The sequence below is a fragment of the Pelobates fuscus genome, chromosome 1 (genome assembly GCF_036172605.1).
Source record: "Pelobates fuscus isolate aPelFus1 chromosome 1, aPelFus1.pri, whole genome shotgun sequence".
NCBI lineage: Eukaryota > Metazoa > Chordata > Amphibia > Anura > Pelobatidae > Pelobates > Pelobates fuscus.
In genome coordinates this window covers 161,483,293-161,498,932 of record NC_086317.1, presented here as the reverse complement: position 1 = coordinate 161,498,932, position 15,640 = coordinate 161,483,293, and the positions used below count along the sequence as shown (strand labels likewise).

The 15,640-nt window shown below is 42.8% G+C and overlaps 1 protein-coding gene across 1 annotated transcript in view; it reads right to left on the bottom strand.

Annotated features, from left to right (window-relative positions):
- The window catches only part of DSTYK (dual serine/threonine and tyrosine protein kinase), a 95,200-nt gene that overhangs the window by 9,699 nt on the left and 69,861 nt on the right, over window positions 1-15,640 (bottom strand). Inside the window, exons 7-9 of the mRNA XM_063451449.1 lie at window positions 10,952-11,081; window positions 5,547-5,703; window positions 3,021-3,153 (exon numbers count right to left, since the gene is read on the bottom strand). Coding sequence (XP_063307519.1) covers window positions 3,021-3,153; window positions 5,547-5,703; window positions 10,952-11,081 — 420 coding nt within the window. The remainder of the gene's footprint in view (window positions 1-3,020; window positions 3,154-5,546; window positions 5,704-10,951; window positions 11,082-15,640) is intronic.

Genomic DNA, 15,640 nt, shown 5'->3' with positions numbered 1-15,640 from the left:
TGCGGATTACCATCACTCCCTTGAGCACTTGAAGCATCGGCTTCCAGCCCGCCAAGCACCGGGATCGGCTGACAGCATGGTCGGAAGATGGAGTCCAGCCTGCCACCCACGGAGAACCTTACATCAGAAGGACTTACTCTACACAGGCGGACTCTGACTCACTGCTACCGCAGCACGTATACATCACATACATGAGACACACACCACTTACCACTCCACCTCACTATGATACCATATTCCTATCACATCACTTAGTCAACATTGCAGGAATGGGGCTGCTCTTCGAGGGCATGGATTCACACTTACACCAACAGGGCCTGGTACACTGGGTTGTGGGCCCACTGTGCAGTCTACAAGCATGACACCACAATCACTCCACTGACAACACAGGATGCCGGCGGCAATAATGCCTACAACGAGTGCTAAGCCCCAGGCTGCCTTACCCTTCAGCTATCTGGGATAGGAGACACATTACACTACACCGCACGCTTGCCGATCAGGTGGCTTTAAGCACCATCAAGTGGGCCTAAACGTGCTATATCTCAACTTGACTAATGAGCCTACGCTTGACTAATTGCAAAATAGCAACGCAGTCTCTCTTTGCATGCTACTATACACACAGCTTACTCATGTGTGATTTTTGTATAGCAGGTTTAATTTAATCAGAAAACCTAATCTGAACTACAACTTTAGTGGGGCAGCCCGCACATAATCGATTCACCTACTTATTCCGTCTATAAGCATGAGGACTAGTACAAGCTGGTTTAACACTTAGCATGTAACCTTGCCCACATTGGTACTATGATAAGCAGAGTTTTAGTAATCTCTTTCTGTTCCAAAGCTACAATTTAGTCTAGCGCTTTAGATTATGTTTACTTATTTTAGACATGTAGCAGTTTTTCCTGGAAGCACACTATAACTCATGTTGATATATAAAAAAATGTGCAATGTTTTTCATCGGCATACAAATGTTATTGTATATATGCATATTGTTTGCACCGGCTGTCGTGGCAGTGCAAATTTGATTGTTCACTCTATGCACAAATAAAAAAAGAATAAAAAAAAAAAATGTTTTTAAAAATCCCTGTGCATTAACATACCCCTTAAAATAGAGTCAGTCCACTCCATTAGACACATTTCCATTCACACACACAGTCTGTTTATTGTGACACACAATAGAGAACTCTGTGCTAGGATAAATTTGCCGGAGGGGAAATATCTTCACATATTCATAAATAAATAGAAAATAAGAGGCAATATTAAAACAATTATCTAGAAGTATAATATTTTCATTGTTTCAAGAGACTACGTTAAGTGTTTTTATTGCATCACTAGATGAAATATAAGCATAACTGGTATAGGGTATGCCACAACACATTTATCTTGTGACCTTTCTGTTCAACCAACCTCAATGAGCGAATAGCTGCGTTCCTTTTTAAGTCTGTCTAAAAGCTTTAACAAAAATGTCTTTAAAATCGGCTGCAAAGCTAAACATGTGAGAGGATGGGGATTGTTATTCCCATGGCATCTAAACATGTGCGTTCATTAATTATATCGTTGTCACGAGCGTGGGCTATTGGCCCAGCCGAGACAGGGGGGAAAGTGTGGAAGTAAATGAGTTAATGACAACAGACCTGTTGCAAGTCCCAGCAATTACAAAATTAACCCCTGCAATCCCTTGTACACACTTTACTGCCACCACCAAGACTTTATATCCGGGCATCTTAGGTTACCCCACACACAATTAGTGCAATTAGTGGAGAACATACAATATACACAGATAAATACAAAAGGTAGAGAGGGCCCTGCCCGTAATCTGAGATCTAGATATGATATATAATTATTGTGGGATATTCAGATGTTGAAGTTCTCCAAGTAGTTGTTAAAAAGAAATCTCTCCCTGGATAGTCCAACATCCTCAAGATATATCTCAAACTAGTTGTTTCTCAGTGGGCAGACCCCTGGGTGTATCAGAGGGGTTTGGCCTGGCAATTTATTGTCCACTCCATATTTTCTTAAATTATCTTGTCCTTTGAATGACCCAAAGTCAGAGCATAGGCACCAATACTTGGTAACTAACACAATTAGAGGGTACAGTACTTGCTTTATGGATCTTTTTTTATCTTTAATGGGGACATAGCAAATTTAATTATTTTACACCGTGAAAATTATAACCATGTGACTGGACATAGGGCATACATGAGTAATTTCATGCTAGCCTTTGTCTGCAGCAAAAAATGGGGTATTGTCAGGGTTATTCACTAAAGTAAAAATTCAAAGTGAATTTTAAATTTAAAGGAACGCAAATGTATTCCTGTGCAGCACTGCCCCAGGAAACACCTTCAGTTGCCATCTGAAGAGTGGCCACTGGAGGTGTCCTTAGGAAGCAATGTAAATACTGACTTTTCTCTGAAAAGGCAGAGTTTACACCAAAAGGTCTGCAGGGAGATGGTATAGACATTCTGTTGAACAACTGTAGTTGTTCTAGTAACTATAGTGTCCCTTTAAGGTCAATATAACAACTATAAAAATATCTACATCAGTTATGTCTTCAGTTTGGCTAATATGACTTTAAATAATTAGAAATGCTCATCAGTGGCCTTAAGTGGAGATCCATACGACGTGCCCTCCAATCCTTAGCTTCCTGGGGCGGCTGAACCACTTTGTTCCACCCCTGATCCTATGCCCAACCACTACCCTTAACATCTCCTATGAATCACATGACACTACATTTTTGAATTAAATCATATTAATCTAGATTAATAAACCACACAACCGCTGTATTAACCCTGCAACCAGAACATTAACCCCAAACTTACAGCATTAAACTAGACCCCACTGCATTAACAAATATAAATAATAAATAAAAATACACAGCAATATCTCCACAATGTGCTGTATTAGCTTCAAATATGGTGCATTAAAGTGGTACTTGCAAATTATGTGAGTGGAGGTGTTTCTCTCTCAGTGCTAAAAAGGGTGACCAAATCATACCCATGGCTTTCATCAAGAGAACTCACCTTGAGCCCTGCATAGAGATCTCTATGCAGACGTTCTGTAATTAGCAAGACCGCAATGCTAGATCCCCCTCCATAACTGTAGTCAATCACAGAACCATGCAAATCTACAAGACGCTCATGTTTCGGCAGAGATCTAGAAAGAGCAAGAAAAAAAAGTAACAAAAATCAGACAGTTGCATTTAAAAAATGGTGTACAAGGGTTGCATCGATTTTACTCTATTTAGACATAATCTAGCTAAAGGCAATATGAAAGTTACTAATTTGCACCTCAGTGTAAAATTTTAGATGCGCACACATGTATACACATACATGCACGTACAACACTGTCATGCAACCACAGACACCAATAGCTTCTAAAAATTAAATTGATACAAATAAGTAAATCACTTACAGCTGGAGAGCTTAAAACCGTGCAGAGGTTTCAAAACTGTAAGTAGTCCCAGAAGACTTTGCTCTTTTGACAGATCAAAAGTATGCTGGGTAGCGTGCATGCACACTCAGACATTTTGCAAGGCTTACCCTGTATTGAATGCTTAATCCCAGACTGCAGGTAAAAAAGTGTTTTAATAAAAATATAACTAATCTTTATTTTTTCATAGGCATTTAATATAATTACAGATACGATACTACCAGATTGAGCAGGACAGCGTCGATTTATGTTATCAAAATCTTCTTGTTTTTATAAAAACACAGTTAACTGTGGGGGTGGTAAATCCATTTGCACGTTGTGGTTCATTTCATACATTGACAGGTGGATTGTAATTAGATTAAGACATTTGTTGTTGTTGCAGTTAATGTATTTCTGAGGGTTTAGGGGAGGGGAAGGGAGGGTAGAGTAGGGGGGGGGGGGAGGTGGTGCAGAGAAAAATGTATGGAACCTTTTTTGATGACACCTATTTACAAAAGAATCCCAGCATCATGTTCGCTCATTTGTACAATGGAAAAATTGTACAAATGGGCTAACATCATGCTGACCCTATATTGTCAGTTTTAGAACTCACAGAACAACTGACACGGTCACTGACTGTTAGACTACATATTACACAAACTCCTCATACACATTAGGTATTCAGAACAGTAGCTTAATACCAATAAAATCCTGATGTAGGTGTAAAAGCCCAATGATCTAGCAAAAAAATAAATATAGAATTGTTTGTTTTAATTTGCAAAGGTCACAGATTAATAAGGAAAACAGCCCAGACCAACAAGTAACAGTTTCTAGAAAATAAAGAAAACTGGGAAAAAGAAAATACAAAAAAATATGGGGGCACGCAATATAGGCCATGTGGACATTAAAAATCTCCTATAATTTGTATTCACTTTTTTCATGAGATACAAAATCTAATGTAAACTTAAAAGAAAACTGGTCAAGTTACATCTCATTTCAATTCAAATCACATCAATGCAAAGCCAGGGCACACACTTCCAAAGAGGAGAAATAGAAACCTTGTTTAATTACTCCTCTACACTGAAGGTCTTCTTCATGCTGAAAACCAGATGAAAATGGACAGAGTTTATTACAATGACTGAGTGAGAACTAAGATCGAGGCACCCAGTTGCAAGATAAAAAGTAGTGAAGTTCTACATTTTATTTCTGCACACCTAACAAATACATATTTGCTAAATAGGAGTAAATAAACGCAATATTAAACATCCTGCTAAGTTACAGTTTCCCCAAAACTCCTTTGTGACGGGGGTCCAGTAAATCTATTTCTGAATATGGGTTTTGGGAAACCTGAATGCCACACCTGTATGTAGATCTGTTTGAAATGAAAACTCCACAGTGAAAGTACCAAACATGGCATTCGGACATAAACAAAGAGCACCTAAACCGGTTTCACAAGAAAGACAACAAGTAGAAGGGGGATTCCATATAATCTGTGATGAAAATAGGCAACACTTGCAATCACATAACTGGTCCTACATGCAGAAAAGTCTTAGGGGGGATGGAGAGATCTCGCTGCTTAACTATTTTTTGTAAGGTTCTACCCATGTTATGTACTTGGCATTATACTTGCAATCCATTATTTAACTGTAAAACTACCTCAGTGATTCATTCTGCAAATAAATTAACAAAAAGCGAAAGAAACCCTGCAAAAACACAGCCATTAGACACCTACCAGTACCAAATGGGATTCCATTGTCCTAGTGCAGGGCAAGATTTGGAATTCCAGATTTTATGGACCACATCTCCCATAATGCTGACAAAGCATGAGGGGAGATGTATTCCACAACATCTGGAGTGCAGGAGATTACCTTCCCTTGCACTAGAGAAAGCAGTGCTACTAGAGTCGACAGTCCTTTTCAGGGGAGTTGAGAAAATACCCCCTCCCACCATCCCACTTTTCTTATTTGCCTCATAACTAGTCTACTGCGAGCAAGCACCCTGTCATCACACTATTGCAACTTGTTACAAGCAAGTACGTTGGTTCAAAAAGTCATTTTCTATGTATTCTGAGACTTCTGAAATATATGTACTTAATTTTTGTATGGACTAATCCATCATAATGCAAAATTCATGTTTACCTCATGTAGTGAAATTCCAACGCCAGATCGTTCCAGTGCTTTTCATCTGGGGGGACCACAGATTTCAGAGCACATGGGTAGTGCCCTCCCCAGCTTTCACCCAGATATACTACTCCATACTGCCCTCTTCCTAACTCCCGACCAAGTCTAGGTTTACCTGCAATCGGAAAAGAAATAAGTTTACTTGGTGAATATCCATTACAAAATACTAAAACATGCTCATTTTTCCTCAACATTACAGGCAGCCTAGGGGGTGCCACAAACTATATGGATGCGATCACCTTTCTATTTGAATCCATGCTGGTATTAAACTACAAGTGAAGTTCGTCAAGTCTTGTCAATTAAAAAAAAATATCTTAAATATGTGGATGCGTGCTTATACCATGCAATACAGTGTGTATTTTGGTGGCAAATTTTTATTTAATTTGAATCATAGTCTTTTGACTAAAAAGCCATTTTAGTCATCTGAATGGTTTTAGTTTTAGTCGAGTTTTAAAAAAGTTTATTTGACTAAAATGGTTCTTCGACAAAATGAACAGTGATGCCATGGTATGATCTCAGCACTGAGCTATAGAAGATTACAAATGCAACAAAAAAAGTTGATCAAAAGGGTTAACAATGATTTGGTTACACAAAAAGAAGTGTAGCTAGCCAGCTCTTGTAGAGAAACATGTGAGACTGTATTTCACTGCCTCCCTCATTTTCATCCATATACTGTCCCATAGGGTCTTTGTATGACAAACTTAGTGACTACGTCTGTCAACTATGGAATTCATGTTAAACGCAAGTGGTGCTCAGATAGGAGACTTATGGACTAGAACCAGATATTCGTCTATGATTAATCTCTTTAAGAGAAACCTGTAATGCTGCCCCATTTGTACTACAAACTCAAAAGCTAGGATAGGTGATGGAAAAGCAAAGTGAAAATGAAAATTCTCAGCACTCTCTTATCGCTTATTTTTGTATGTGTAAATAAATAAGTCTCTTGCTCCACCAAACCGTTTCATGGCCAACATATGACACTGCAAACACTTAACATGCATTTTAAAATGAAGAATATCTGCGAACTGAAAATCACACTTGAGATTTAAAGTTTAGCTATATATTGTGAGATTCAGAATTAAAAAAAAATAAAAAAAATGACTGTACATGTGCATAATGCCTGCATAATATAAGAACTGCATGGTTAAAAACAAGCACATGTCCCTTCACATGGACTGCTTGACCACAGAAATCAGTAGTAGCCACCTGTCTAACACATGCCAAGTGGGCTTCAGTTCTATATTTAATGGAAGCCTTAATTTCAGCTTTTCACATGCAAGAGCAGAATACATGAACACAAACCTTAAAGGGAAACGATCCGTTTTCCTGGCACTGGAGGGTCCCTCTCCCTCCCACCCAGGGCCGGACTGGCCCACCGGGATACCGGGAAATTTCCCGGTGGGCCGCGGCACCTGGGGGCTGCAGAGGTATGTGCCACCGGGTGGCCGGTCCGGTGGCACACTCAGAGGGGGCCGGCCGCTTTCCACGTTGGTGCCGCCGGGCCGGGTGGCAGCCTCGCCGGTCCGGCGGCACTTCTAATGCTGAGGACGGAAGGAGGAGGAGGAGGGAGGAGCATGCTCCCTCGCGGTTCCTGTGCTGTGAATTGTGGGAACCGCGAGGGAGCATGGTACAGAGACATGCTCCTCCCTCCCTCCTCCTCCTCCTCCTTTCGTCCTCAGCATTGGAAGTGCCCGGCGGCACCAGCGTGGAAAGCGGCCGGCCCCCTCTGACTCCTCTCAGGTAAATGGAGGAGAGGAGGGGATGGGGGATAATATAGAGACAAAAGGGGGGGGGATAATATAGAGACAAAAGGGGGGGGGGGATAATATAGAGACAAAAGGGGGGGGGGGATAATATAGAGACAAAAGGGGGGGGGATAATATAGAGACAAGGGGGGGGGATAATATAGAGACAAAAGGGGGGGGGATAATATAGAGACAAAAGGGGGGGGGATAATATAGAGACAAAAGGGGGGGATAATATAGAGACAAAAGGGGGGGGGATAATATAGAGACAAAAGGGGGGGGGATAATATAGAGACAAAAGGGGGGGATAATATAGAGACAAAAGGGGGGGGATAATATAGAGACAAAGGGGGGGGATAATATAGAGACAAAAGGGGGGGGATAATATAGAGACAAAAGGGGGGGGATAATATAGAGACAAAAGGGGGGGGGATAATATAGAGACAAAAGGGGGGGGGATAATATAGAGACAAAAGGGGGGGATAATATAGAGACAAAAGGGGGGGATAATATAGAGACAAAAGGGGGGGGATAATATAGAGACAAAAGGGGGGGATAATATAGAGACAAAAAAGGGGGGAATATAGAGACACAAAAGGGGGGGATAATATAGAGACAAAAAAGGGGGGAATATAGAGACACAAAAGGGGGGGGATAATATAGAGACAAAAGGGGGGGATAATATAGAGACAAAAAAGGGGGGATAATATAAAGACAAAACAGGGGGGATAATATAGAGACAAAAAAGGGGGGAATATAGAGACACAAAAGGGGGGGGGATAATATAGAGACAAAAAAGGGGGGATAATATAGAGACAAAAAAGGGGGGATAATATAAAGACAAAACAGGGGGGATAATATAGAGACAAAAAAGGGGGGGGATAATATAGAGACAAAAAAGGGGGTATAATATAGAGACAAAAAAGGGGGGCATAATATAGACACACAAAAGGGGGGATAATATAGAGACACAAAAGTGGGGACTATAGAGACACAAAAGGGGGGATAATATAGAGACACAAAAGGGGGGATAATATAGAGACACAAAAGGGGGGATAATATAGAGACACAAAAGGGGGGGAATATAGATACACAAAAAGGGGGGGAATATAGAGACAAAAAAGGGGGGGATATTATAGAAACAAAAAAGGGGGGATATAGAGACACAAAGGGGGGGGATAATATAGAGACAAAAAAGGGGGGATAATATAGAGACACAAAGGGGGGGATAATATAGAGACACAAAAGGGGGGGAATATAGAGACAAAAAAGGGGGGGAAATATAGAGACAAAAAGGGGGGGATAATATAGAGACACAAAAGGGGGGATATAGAGACACAAAAGGGGGGGGAATATAGAGACACAAGGGGGGAATATAGAGACACAAGGGGAGGGGGGGAAATAAAACCGAGATAGGGAAGAAAGAGACAGTGGGAGAATAGAGCGAGACAGAGGGGGAGGGAGAGTGAGACACAAGGGGAGAAAGAGGGGGATAGAGAGATAGTAGAGAGGGAGAGAGAGACAGGGAGAAGGGGGAAAAAGAGACAGAGGGGAAGAGAGAGATACACAAAGGGAGGGAGAGTGAGACACAAGGGGGGAAAGAGGGGGATAGAGAGATGGTAGAGAGAGACAGGGAAAAGGGGGGAAAAGAGACAGAGGGGAAGAGAGATACACAAGGGGAGGGGGAGAAAGAGGCAGAGGGGGAAGAGAGTGACTAGGAAGGAGAGGGGTGACATGGACACAGAGGAGCAGTGAGGGGGAGAAAGAAATATATATATATATGACTGGTGGATCCAGGGGGGGCAACGGGCAATTGCCCTTTCCCCCCCAGATGCTCTCCCCTGCTGGCCAATGCAAGGCTGGCACTGTCCAAGCACCATGTGCCTTCACGAACCGGAGGGGAGATCAGAGATATCCCTCCCTGTTCTGGAGGCACCATGCAGGCAGCCAGCAGGGGAGGGAGGAAGAGAGGACCCGGGAGCTCAGCCTGCAGCTCCTCCGGGTCCTTCTTGCGCGAGTACAGAACGTTGCCGCGGTTACAGTGGTAACGCTCCAGCTCTCGCGAGAGTTAACTCTAGCGCTGGAGCTACGGGCTAGAGTTCACTCTCACCACTGCGACCTCTAGCCCCATACACACACCCAGACCCCCCCCACACACACAGCCCCACACACCAAACCTTTCACACAAACTGCACCCCTCACACATTGCACCACTGCTCCTATACCCTACTACAGCCCCATATCCCAGCAGACCCCAGGTAAGTTGTCAAACTGTTCTTAAACGGTTTGACTACTTACTCTGGGAGCGGGTCCCGGCACTCCTGGCACCATAACCACTACACAGAGCAGTAGTGGTTATTGTGCATGGATTATTTCTTTAAATCTATAAGTGCCCCTCCCAATGTCAGGCTCTGGATCCGCCACTGGTGTGTGTGTATATATATCATGTATATTTATGTGTGTATTAGTTATATATATAGAATTATGCCTATTATATTTACACATGTATTAATGTACATATATATATCCGTAATACACAGAGAAATGTCATTGATATGTACAATATGTAATAAGCAGATATTGGCCCAGTCTTGTTGCTAGGTACATACTCCAGCACAATAACATATTTAAAGTGAAGAGTGCACCCACAGGACCTCAAAATAAACAAGATAACGTAATTTTTTACAGTTGTGCCCTACATACATTCACCATTTCAGTCCCATTACCAAGCTTTCCTTAATATGTCATGGTAGTTGGACTGAAACATTGGTTATATGCAAAGACACGTCTGCTTAAAAAAGCCTATATGTGCTTTTTTTCACGTTGGAGTAATAATTTTTAATCTTAAATGATCTTTTCTAACGCTGTATCTGCACGCTATGCTGGCGCGACGCATTATGGGGCTGGTAAATATTTTTTTCCAGGGCTGCTTTTAGTTCCCAGTCCGGCCCTGCTCCCACCCCCCAATCCCCAGTTGCTGAAGGGGTGAAAACCCCTTCAGTGACTTACCAGAGGCAGCGACAGGTCCCACGTCGCTGCTTCCTCCTCCCCGCCGCTCCTCCTTCTGCTTACGTCGGCCAGTGGGCGAGACTGATCTCGCCCGCCGGCCGAGGAGACCTAATGCGCATGCGCGGCAATGCCGCGCATGCGCATTAGCGCACCCCATAGGAAAGCATTGAAAATGAATTTCAATGCTTCCCTATGGGGAATAGAGCGACGCTGGAGGTCCTCACACAGCGTGAGGACGTCCAGCGACGCTCTAGCACAGAAAACCTGTGCTATAGAGCAGGAAGTGTCCTCTAGTGGCTGTCTAATAGACAGCCACTAGGGGAGGACTTAACCCTGCAAGGTAATTATTGCAGTTTAAAAAAAACTGCAATAATTACACTTGCAGGGTTAAGGGTAGTGGGAGTTGGCACCCAGACCCCTCCAATGAGCAGAAGTGGTCCCTTTAATATATGCATAGATGGGAATATTCAATTATAACTCATAACACAAAACAACATCCCCCCCCCACCCCCTTTTTATAGCATATGAGAAAAACAAAAAGGTCTCCCAATTCCCTTCCTATATCCCCCCCACCCATTAGCCTTTGAAGTATTTGCTGTTACTACTTACCATGTAACAACATATCCTGCAGGGAACGGCTCTCCAAAGACAGACGTGCTAAACGTGGAGCATGATCTTTACGAACTTTAAGCCACAGATCTTCTGTTTTTTCAAGTCTGCCACAGTGACCAACTTCCAGCTACAAAAGACAAAAAAATAAATAAATAAAACAAAACAAAAACTAATATAATTATAGTGTTAATGCAAACTGAAAATTACAAGCATGATAGAATGCATTGCAGAATATGATGAATGTTTCTAAATGTATGTTTTGGCACAAAGAGGGGGCTGCCATTCTAATTTAAAATCAGATATAGAAACTTCTTGGTTTCATATATATAAATACGTTTTGGAGTCCAGACTCCCAGCACTACTCCCTGGTGCCCCATTCCAGGGCCCTATTTAAAGTGAGGGGGAAAAGTATTTGATCCCCTTCTGATTTTGAGCGTTTGCCCACTGACAAAGAAATGATCAGTCTATAAATTTAATGGTAGATGTATTAACAATAGAGAGACAGAACAAAACAAAAAAAATCTAGAAAAACGCATGTAAAAAAAAAAAGTTATAAATTGATTTGCATGTCAATGAGTGAAATAAGTATTTGACTCCTTCGACTTAGTACTTGGTGGCAAAACCCTTGTTGGCAATCAGAGATCAGATGTTTCTTGTAGTTGGCCACCAGGTTTGCACACATCTCAGGAAGGATTTTGTCCCACTCCTCTTTGCAGATCCTCTCCAAGTCATTACGGTTTCGAGGCTGACGTTTGCCAACTCGAACCTTCAGCTCCCTCCACAAATTTTCTATGGGATTAAGGTCTGGAGACTTGCTAGGGCCACTCCAGGACCTTAATGTGCTTCTTCTTGAGCCACTCCTTTGTTGCCTTGGCTGTATGTTTTGGGTCATTGTCATGCTGGAATACCCATCCACAACCCATTTTCAAGGCCCTGGCTGAGGGAAGGAGGTTCTCACCCAAGATTTGACAGTACATGGCTCGTCCATCGTCCCTTTGATACGGTGCAGCTGTCCTGTCACCTTAGCAAAAAAACACCCCCAAAGCAATGTTTCCACCTCCATGTTTGACAGTGGGGATGGTGTCCTTGGGGCAGCGCTGGACAGGTCCACCTGGATACCAGGACATTTCCCGGTGGGCAGGCATAATTACACAGTAACAGAGAGCACATAACTGCTTCCTGTCAGACCAGGTATGGGAACAGACACTTCTCTACCGCTGTCTGCCTGCTCTGTCACGCTACAGCAAGTTACAGGCCTACAGGGAGAGCTATATTAAGGGACACGTGGGGGCTGAAGAGGGGGCTATAATGGGACATGTGGGGGCTGAAGAGGGAGGCAATAATGGGACACGTGGGGGCTCTACGGACACATGAAGGTCTAGAGGGGAGGTATAGGGACAAGAAGGGCTGGGAGGGAGTATAGGGACACATGGAGGGCTGAGGGGCTAATGGGACACATGAAGGACTGGGGGGCTAATGAGACACATGAAGGACTGGGGGGCTAATGAGACACATGAAGGACTGGGGGGCTAATGAGACACATGAAGGACTGGGGGGCTAATGAGACACATGAAGGACTGGGGGGCTAATGAGACACATGAAGGACTGGGGGGCTAATGAGACACATGAAGGACTGGGGGGCTAATGAGACACATGAAGGACTGGGGGGCTAATGAGACATGAAGGACTGGGGGGCTAATGAGACACATGAAGGACTGGGGGGCTAATGAGACACATGAAGGACTGGGGGGCTAATGAGACACATGAAGGACTGGGGGGCTAATGAGACACATGAAGGACTGGGGGGCTAATGAGACACATGAAGGACTGGGGGGCTAATGAGACACATGAAGGACTGGGGGGCTAATGAGACACATGAAGGACTGGGGGGCTAATGAGACACATGAAGGACTGGGGGGCTAATGAGACACATGAAGGACTGGGGGGCTAATGAGACACATGAAGGACTGGGGGGCTAATGAGACACATGAAGGACTGGGGAGCTAATGAGACACATGAAGGACTGGGGGGCTAATGAGACACATGAAGGACTGGGGGGCTAATGAGACACATGAAGGACTGGGGGGCTAATGAGACACATGAAGGACTGGGGGGCTAATGAGACACATGAAGGACTGGGGGGCTAATGAGACACATGAAGGACTGGGGGGCTAATGAGACAGATGAAGGACTGGGGGGCTAATGAGACACATGCAGGACTGGGGGGCTAATGAGACAGATGAAGGACTGGGGGGCTAATGAGACAGATGAAGGACTGGGGGGCTAATGAGACACCTAGGGGGGCTACTGAGCCACATAAAGGCTGAGAGAGCGCTAATGGGGGGCTAATGAGATGCATGGAGGGGCTGGGGGGAGGGCTGGGGCGAATGAGACACATGGAGGGGCAGGGGAGTAAAAAGAGACACAGAGACTGAGAAAAAAAAAAAAGACACAGATGGGTCTGGGGAAAAAGACCGAGGGGCTGAGAAAGAACAAAAAAGACACACAGAGGGACTGGGGAAGGGGAGAATGAAACACACACAGGGTGCTGGGGCCTGGGAAAGACTCACAGAAGGGCTGGGGAAGGATAGAATGAAACAGAGGTTTTGTGGGGAAAAGAGACACACAGAGGTACTGCGGCCTGGGAAAGAGACTAACAGAAAGGCTGGGGAAGGAGAGATAGAGACAAAAGGAGCTGGGGCTAAGAGACACATGAATAGCGCTTGGGGGAGAAAGACACAAAGTGCATCTTCACTTGTGTCTCCTGCTCTCCCTGTAATTTAAAGTGGACCTGGTGACTATAGTGTCCCTTAACCTTTCACCGAACTACTACAGTTGAATGTAGTGGTACTGGTGTCTATAGCCTGTCCCTGAAGCGGAGCACTGTAAATGCTTCCTTTTCAGAGAAGAGGCAGTGTTTACATTGCTGGCTAGGAACATCTCTAATGACAGTCACTCAGACAGCCACTAGAGCTGCTTCCTAGTCCAGTGCTGCACAGTTTGCAGCACCTATGTTGAGCATCTTCACGCTCTGCATGGAGGCGCTGAACGCTACCCATAGAGATGCATTGATGCAATGCATCTCTATGAGGAGATGAGGATTGGTGCGGTGAAGCACAGTGTTTTGCCACACATGCGCAATAGCCTGCCAATGCTTTCCTATGGGAATTGAATTGGCGTTGACCGAGATCATCCAGTTGTCAGCCAAAGTGAAGAGCACACTCTTGTTACTTCAAAATGAGCAAGAGAACGTCTTTTTTTTTTTTTTTTTTACTGCTGTGCAATAGCAAACATTCACAATTTCAGTCCAATTAGGAAACTTTCCTTAATAGGTCAAGGAAGTTGTACTGAAATCTTGATTATATGCAAATGCAAGAGGAAGCAAAAAAAAAAAAAAGGGTAAATGAATATGGTTAAATGTACTTTGTAAAACATCACAAAATAATGAGCACTATAACTCACACTCCACAACTAACTAAGCCTCCATATTTCTACAGATCATGTCAGTTCTTAACATGAAAGACAACTTACATTGAAAGGCAAACTCATAATGTACTGCATATAAAAAGTGACTTGCTCTGAAAAGTGGCCTAAAGTACTAGAAGTGGGACTGTCACCAAAGAAAGCATTTTTACTTATATGGTCTGCTAAGACTAGAAGAGACACAAAGTGGATAATTAAAATATATAGAATTTTCATGAGAAATATACCATTCTATGTACAGGAGGTTTCGGGGTTCTTTTTCTGCAAAATGAGATCTAAACTGGAGAGTATTGACATGACTTTATAGAAATGAATTGGTCAGAGACCTTTCTGGGATGAGTGTCATGACTTGCATTGGCCATCTTCCCACGAGAAATGGCACGAGACAAAAACCAAGCCATATATTTCTATTTAGCCATAGCATGTCTTATAATACAGGAACAAAAACAATAGTTTAAAGTGAAAATGAATATTAAAAGAAAGCTCCACAAAACGTTCTGTCAGTGGTACATAACTGCATGAACGGCTGTGATCCTTTATTAGATTATTTACCATCACGGTAGCCAGTTATCTTGGTTTTTATTTACCATCACGGTAGCCAGTTATCTTGGTTATTATTTACCATCACGGTAGCCAGTTATTTTGGTTATTTTTTACCATCACAGTAGCCAGTTATTTTGGTTATTATTTACCCTCATGGTAGCCAGTTATTTGGGTTATTATTTACCATCATGGTAGCCAGTTATTTGGGTTATTATTTACACTCATGGTAGCCAGTTATTTGGGTTATTATTTACCATCATGGTAACCCAAATAACTGGCTACCATGATGGTAAATAATAACCAAAATAACTGGCTACCGTGATGGTAAATAATAACCAAAATAACTGGCTACCATGATGGTAAATAATAACTCAAATAACTGTCTACCATGATGGTAAATAATAACCCAAATAACTGGCTACCATGATGGTAAATAATAACCAAAATAACTGGCTACCATGATGGTAAATAATAACCAAAATAACTGGCTACCGTGATGGTAAATAATAACCAAAATAACTGGCTACCATGATGGTAAATAATAACCCAAATAACTGGCTACCATGATGGTAAATAATAACCCAAATAACTGGCTATTATTTACCATCATGGTAGCCAGTTATTTGGGTTATTATTTACCATCATGGTAGCCAGTTATTT